Source organism: Hipposideros armiger, unplaced genomic scaffold (genome assembly GCF_001890085.2).
Source record: "Hipposideros armiger isolate ML-2016 unplaced genomic scaffold, ASM189008v1 scaffold_1413, whole genome shotgun sequence".
Taxonomy (NCBI): Eukaryota; Metazoa; Chordata; class Mammalia; order Chiroptera; family Hipposideridae; genus Hipposideros; species Hipposideros armiger.
The window spans coordinates 132,741-140,380 of record NW_017732763.1 but is presented as its reverse complement, the minus strand read 5'-3'; the positions used below and the strand labels follow the sequence as shown (position 1 = coordinate 140,380).

Below are 7,640 nucleotides of genomic sequence, written 5' to 3'. Positions count from 1 at the left end.
CCTTGACCACCCCTTGATCTCACACTTCCGGCCTCCAGAACTATGAGAAAATGAGTGTCCTGTTTAAGCCGCACCATCTGTGGTGCTGTGTTGTGATGGCAGCTGTAGCAAAGTGACAGAACACGTTACATGTACACGTTCTCATTCCTCTTTGGGGTTACTGTCAGCGGCCGTGTCTGTGGTGGGAGCCGGCTGGAGCAGTAATGGTGTCCACTCACTGTGTCTCAGATGGTCCAGTAGAAGTGCAGGCAAGAGATGCCTGCAGACACTGTCTCTGTCACTAAAGGGGGTGTCCACCCCTGATTGTTTGTACATCATTACAAGGGGCTCTGTGCCTGAATCCCACAAGGCTGCAGTGAGAACCCTCCAGAGAAAGTGAAGTCACCTGTTACCCTCAGCACTCAGCAGGGTTACAAACCCTGCTTAGAAATAACCCGTCAGAAACCCTCAGGCAGCTGAGCTCTCTCACAGGTGCAGAAATGATTGACCTAAAGGAGTAAGCTGGCTGACTCATCTGTGACAAGGAAACACAGAAATGCTGAAACACACAGCTACAGACATAACCACACATGCACAGGAGCCCATTCACACACATTTCACCCATATACACTAACACCGCACATCATACACACACACTCACACCATGTATCACACACACACATGCTCACACCTGCACACACTCACACAGACAGGCACTGCGTTTCACATCCATGCACACACACAAGCACTGCATCTCACATACATGCATGCACACACACACATTACACACGCATCACTCAAATACTGTCACAGACACATCTCCCACACACACTTACACACAAACAGGCACTCATCACATATATACATGCAACCTCACAAACAAACATCACCCACAAATCACCACACCCACACATCACCTACATCGCACTCACACACACTCACAGACAGGCACTGCCTCACACCCACACACATATATCACCCCACCCACAACCACCACACACTCACACACACACCACACACAGGCACTGCCTCACACCCACATGCACACTTACTGGGCCATGTCCACACAGAAGCAAAGGACTATGACTAAGTGGTCCTGGCCACAGGTGATCTTGGGCCTTGTCCCAGCCCTGGACACACAAAAATAATGAGGCATGGTAACTTCCATACCTTTACAAAGGGCAGGGTTTTCCTTGGGGCTGAGGCTTTAGATGTCTCCTGTTGGCGTCCTTTCAGATAAGTAAGAGTGCTTAGGCCATTGTACACTAGAAAGGAGAAAGGAGCAAAAGGCGGGACTGCCATCAGCTGTGCACAGTACCCACAAAGCAAGTGGGCAGCAGGATGCCCAGTCTCAGCCCCCCAGGGCCCCACCCCACTGTGATGGGGACTGGTCCCTAAGCCGGAACCCCGGGAGCTGCTGGACAGCCTCTCCAGAGCCCACCTGGCCTGTGGGCAGCAGCCACAGCTCCTTCCCTGCTGCATGGGCGGCTTCCCTGCCCACCTCAGAGCCCACAAAGTGAATGTGCACCTACAGCGAGTGCCAGCTGGAACACTGGCTCCAGCATGTGGCAAGTCACCCTTGGTTCTCAAAAGAAAAGCTGAGGTCTGTTTGTCAGTAGAAAAGCAACATCAGTGAGAATGGGTTCTGTGCCTCTTTCAGTGGTGTACTTCATGAGGGACCATCTTTCTGTTTGTCTCCCTGGAAACTGCCAGGCACGGAGCAGCCAGTTTACAATCATGTCTACAAGTCTACATGCAGCTTACCCAGGTGGGGGCTCGAGGAGCTGAAGCCCACCCCTTCCCTGGCAGTCTACACCCACTTTTGTTTATGTTATGATTGGCCTGCTTCACTTTCCTGACTAACTCTACCTGGCTCTTACCACATTCTTCCACATTCCCTCTGATCTGGGTCAGAGTTGGAGGCCATACACTGGCACATGCTTACATTCCAGTGGAAACACCCATTCCTTTGCATGGGTTTGCACAAATGCCACCAAAATCAGCTTGTGAGCATGCATGACTCCCAGCACCCGGTCACTCTGCTTCGTGTTGACATCTGACATAATGAGGAAGTAGAAGACACACAGCAGAGAACTTCAGACCTGACAGGTGAGGAATCTGGAGGGCACAGCTCAATGTGTGGTAAAAGGACATCTGTCCATGTTCCCTCCAACATCACCAGGTGCACACACACCAGCTCGGGGCAGCCTGTGGGACCTGCTCTCCCTCAATACCATCCAAGACGCTTTCTCGTCCTTTGGCAGCAAAGGTGGCTTTTCTTCACACCTGTGCTGTGGGCACTCTCCACATCCACACACCTTCCCAGCAGATCTCGCCCTCACCAGGGTGTCACTCCCACTTGTTTTCTGAGGACTTGGCACGATGTCCCTCTCCCAAGCATCAAAATAGAGCATCCCACTGCCAACAGCTTCTGTGTCCCCAGCAGGGCCCCTTCAGGGCGTTCATCCTTTGTACCCTGTCCTTTGGACTGCTGGGCCTAGTGACTTGCAGAAAAGCTGCCTGGTGGAACGTCACCTCCGTGACGGTTACAGAGGCTGGTTTCATCTTGCGGCTCTCTCTCTCTCATCCTCTCATTTGTTGCTGATAATGCCAGCTGTCCTGTTGTGAGACGCTCCGTCACACAAGGGAAGAAGGCCACTGACCAGGAACTCACGAGGACTGAGCCTGCTGACCACCTGGTGGGGATCCTGGAGCGTCCTCCCCAGTCAGATGAGACACAGCCCCTACCAGCAACTTGACGGATGACTCACAGAAGACCCCGCCAAGCTGTGCTGGACTCCTGACCCACGGAAACCGAGGCAATAGGCATGCACTGTTTGACTTGCCCACATTTTAGGGTTATTTTACTATAACTAACATCCCAACTTCTTCCTGGAAATCTATTCTTTGATGTCTAAAGACCCTAAACTAGACATGGTCAGTGCTGAGCTTGTATGTGTGTCCCTTCACAGGGGGTCTCCTCCTGAGCGTGCCCACCACAGTCAGTGTGGCACCACTACCCTCGTGGTTGCCCAAGTCAGAACCCCAGAGTTCTCTGTCCTCAAATCTCCAGTTGGCCATTAAGTCCTTTGGATTTGGGGTTCTCCAATGCCCCCTCTCTCATCCCTGTGAACTCATCATGTACATCGAGTGGCTGCTGCAGTCCCCCAGCCTGGCTTGCCTGCCCAGCTTGTCCCCTGCAGGCTGTGGTGCATATCACTGCTGGGGTGCTGTCAAGTGCACCCCTGAACCCTCACCCCCCTCTCCCCCTGCAGCGCTTTCAGCAGCTTTGGAAACAGCCTTGGCCAACCAGGCCTTCGGGCGCTGTTTTGGGCACTTCTCTGGCTCAGCTAGGGACATACCCACACTAGACCAACTGGCACAGCCCTTCCGGATCCACCTTCTCTTAGGGAGCAGCCATCATGACTTCCAGGGAAAGGCTTCAGGGTGGGGGAAGTCACACCTCCCCTATTCCCTATTAGGGGCTCGATGGAGCATGCGACCGGCCACTCCATGTGCATGTGAGAAAGCCACCAGTCCTCCTGCAGCGAGCATGTCTGCCTAGTGGACATGCTGTCACTGAGCTGAGTGTCTTCATGGTTAGGATTTCTTGTTGGTGCTTTCTCACTCCCCCTGTTCTTTTTCCATGGTGCCCTGGTCCTGCCTCGTAGATTCCATTTCTCTCTGAACATGTTAACCTACAGCTTTTCCATCTCTCGTGTTTTCCCCAGGCCTCAGGGTGGAACTTGCCCAGCTGCCTCTCAGTGCTGGTTTGTCCTTTGGGCTTGGAGCTGACTGCTGGCAGAGGCCTGGGGTGGGGGTGGGGGGTGGGGGGGCCTGACTTTGGACATCTGTGAACACAAGGGGACAAAGACCGGCCAATGTGGACAGGGGGGCTTGGGAGGCACATACGCAGGCAGATGTGGAAAATGAACAGGTGCCCGAGAACCATCAGGCTGACGATGGCCAACAGCAGCACAAACACCTCGATGCTCAGGACCACTGGTGTCTTTGTCCTCACGGGGAAAAAAGGCAGGAACAGCAGCCACGTGCCCTGACTGCCAATGGCTGTGGAGACAAGGGAGACATGCCTGCATCCAGCATCTGCTGACATGGCAGCAACTCTCCTCAGGTGAGCACCATGGGACAGAGCTTGGAAGCAGGGGAGGCAATACCAGCCTGAGTGAGCACCTGCCTGTCCAAGGAGCCCTTCCTCCTTACCCAGGTGAGCACCTGCCTGCCGAGGTGAGCACCTGACTGCCTAGGTATATGCCCTGCCTAACCTAAGTGCCCTTACAGCCCCTTCTGACTACAGTGGGCATTATGATTCCACTTATGGTTCTGGAAGGTGAGGCTGGGAGAGGGGAACTACATCCAGGTCGCAGAGCCTGACCTCTCTGCCTCACCCCAACACCACCCTGTCCTGCAGACTACAGCCTCACCAGGCGCTCACCTTTCTGCACCAGCCACTCTCAGGTAGCACTGGAAGGCTATAGCTACCACCTTGGGGCATTTCTAGGATGCAGTCTGCTGTGATGCTCCCAGCCACATGGCTTCCAAAAGTTAAATGGGAGAAACGTTTTGAAGGCCGTGTGGGTGGAGCAGCTGAAGTCTCTGCTCCACAAGAAACTCCAGGAAAGGGCTTGGACCCAGGTACCTATGTGGTGCCCAAAGGTGATGGCCACTCACGGCCGTGTTGTGTGGCTGTTGGCGGAGTCTGATGCCCCAGGGTGGCAGCACCACATGGTAGGGCTGGGCTGGACCCACCAATGAGAGCAAAGCATCCTGGGGAACTAGAGGTTCAGAAGCCCTGTGGAATCTTCCAGAACAGTGAGCCCAGGAAGTGGCCTCCGCCCACAGTCGAGAAATTCACCTAAAGCCCATCAATCGCACTATGGCTCTAGGACCGGCAAGTTCCAGAGAGGCCAGCCTCATCTCACCCTGCCCATATGCTGCGGCCACCCAGCACCTCCTGCCCTCTCCTGATCTCCTCAGAGCCAGCAAAGTGAGGGGCCCAGTCAAAAGGACACTCGATCGTTGACAAAGGTCAAGAAAAATGCACAAAGGCCATGCCCTGGGCACCTGGTGTGATCAGGGGCGAGCCACGTTCTCATTCCATCTGTGGGGCCAGGTGTGGAACCAGCAGCCACCAGCGTGGACAGAGGCGCTGCAGGGCCTTCTGTTTACAGCTCTCAGAGGTTGTCCTCCAAGGAACGTTCCTAGGCTGCCAGGCACTGACAGCCCCTCTGGCTGAGGCCGCATGTGGGGAGTGTCAGGGAGGGTGGTGGGCAGAGGCCTGGGCAGCTCTTCCTGCTGAGGGGCCTAGTCTCACTGAGCCCTGCCATTCACTTGCACTACGCATCACCCCAGGCCCCATCCCCGGACAGCTCTGCCTCATGCCCCACACTGCTCCCATCCATGTCCAGATGCTAGGGCTGGGGTGCAGACCCCACTCTCTGATGCCTGACACTCCCTAGGGGCTTAAGCTGCTGGTCTGATGTGTGGACTCTAGTCCCTCAGCCCCAGGGGAGCACCAGTCCCCCCTCCACAAGCAGGCTGAACACCCCTGGAAGACAGCTGGGGGTGCAGCCAAGACACACGGAAACCCGAGGGAAAGCAAACCTGGGGAACGGCACCTACTTCCATAGTGGGGGTCCACACGGAGCCCCCCGGGGTTGACCCAGTGCTGGATGAAAATGTACATCGCAATGACAATGACGCAGAGCACACCGGTGAAGGCGGAGGCCACGGAAGTGAAGAACCACCTGCAGGAGAAGCAGACAGGGCTCAGAGGGCGTGACGGCGGTGCTGCCGGCAGTGACCAGCGTCTGGCCTCCCCACAGCCGGTCGGCCCGGCGTACCCTGACTGCTGCTCAGGTCAGATCCTGAAGCTCAGCCCTTTCTCCTCCCATTCTGTCCAAGCACTGTAGGTGATTTGATGTCACTGATTCATGACCACCACTGATCACACCCACAGTCTCATATTGCATCACAACATACAAACATGATCTCATTTAACCCCCACAAAAGGCTGCAAGGAAGGGACCAGCTCACCAAGGGAAACCAAGGCCTTATGAGGTGTTAGCTGCCCAAGTAGTCTGGGCCCACCTAGATTGCTGGTGCAGGCTTCCACTGTGTCCCGTCCTACAGCCCATGGCTGCCTGCCTTCCCTGCTCCCACTTGTCCGGCTCAGGGCTCCCTCCCAGCCACGACTCCCTTGGTCCTTGCCTCAGCCCTAGAATCATGGAAAATGAGCCCTATGGGCTCTGAGCCTGGAGTTGAGCTCATGACCGCTGTAGTTGAATAGAATGCCCATGTAACCAGGTGGTGAGCTCCCCGGTGCCATCCTGCCATCAAGGGCACTGGACTTGGAAGCCAGGGGTGCACCACAGAGGGTGCTCGGATGGCATGTGGGCTTGCCACGGCTGGTCTTGGCATGCACAGGCAGGCCCAGACGAGCCTGATCTCTGTGCCTACAGGCACCACACCCTTCCAAGGCCCATGGGCCACCTTGCCACACACACCTGTACCGCACATGGTTAGACCAAAACCACTCCTGCCCCATCTGTGCTCAAGACACAGAGTACAATCCATCTATCCGAAAAGCAAATTCTGGGCAGCACTTCTTGGAGTATACTTTCACTAAAACATCTTCCATTAGTCCTTGTGCTGCTCTATTTTTTAAAAACAATTCCTCTGCATTTCAAATGTTACTATCTGTTGTTCACCTGAAAGTTAGTTGATTTCATTTTTTTTTTTTAGCTGAGCCATCCTGCCACCTGTTGGCAGCTCAGCGGCAGCTCAGCTCGGGCCAGGCATTGAACCACTGTTGCTCACAGCTCGCACTCTTGAGTGAGCTCTTAACCATCTGAGCCACTCGGCTGGCTGATTCCATTATCCTTTTTTGTTTTTTTTAAAGATTTTATTGGGGAATTGGAGGGAAGAGAACAGCGTTGGGGAATCAGGGAAGGGGAACAGACAGGTAGACAATTTGCTGTTTTTGTTCTTCAGTCTAGTTGTAGAGGATGTCGCTTCACTGGCCCATGTTGGTATGATCATTGTGCTCTTCCCAGGTGAGGCAATCGGTCGCCGGTCATTTGTCGGCCGCTCACAGCGGCTCCTGAAAGCTCACACCGGCTGCCGGCCGCTCACGCTGGCTGCCAGCCACTCACATAGCTCACGACAGCCCACTGCAGCCCTGCTGCAGCCTACGCCATCGCCGGCGACTCACAGCAGCCCAGCTCCAGGTTGAGCTGTTGTTGTTCATCATCTAAGCTGTAGAGGGCGAGCATCACTGGCCCTCAATGTGGGATCCGAACCGCAGCCCTACTGCTCAGAGCTGGTGCTCCCAAGTGAGCTCTTAACCAGCTGAGCCACTCAGCCGGCCCCTCCATTATTCTTATATACAACTTTTTTTTCTTCTTTCCTCCATTTATTCAGTAAATACATTAAAGACAGTGACCATTTCTTGAAAAGCCAAGAATCAAATTGTAGCATGCAGAAAACCTTTTCCCTCATAATCTTTTTTTTTTTTAAGATTTTATTGGGGAATTGGAGGAGGGGAACAGCACTGGGAAATCGGGGGGAAGGGAACAGACAAGTTGCTGTCCTTTTGTTCTTCAGTCTAGTTGTGGAGGATGTTGCTTCACTGGCCCAAGTTG

The 7,640-nt window shown here is 54.4% G+C and overlaps 1 protein-coding gene across 1 annotated transcript in view; it reads right to left on the bottom strand.

Annotated features, from left to right (window-relative positions):
* Positions 1-3,891: 3,891 nt before the first annotated feature.
* The window catches only part of LOC109377461 (probable palmitoyltransferase ZDHHC11), a gene marked incomplete at its 3' end in the record, with an annotated part of 14,736 nt that continues 10,987 nt past the window's right edge, over positions 3,892-7,640 (bottom strand). Inside the window, exons 7-8 of the mRNA XM_019633803.1 lie at positions 5,620-5,744; positions 3,892-4,047 (exon numbers count right to left, since the gene is read on the bottom strand). Coding sequence (XP_019489348.1) covers positions 3,892-4,047; positions 5,620-5,744 — 281 coding nt within the window. The remainder of the gene's footprint in view (positions 4,048-5,619; positions 5,745-7,640) is intronic.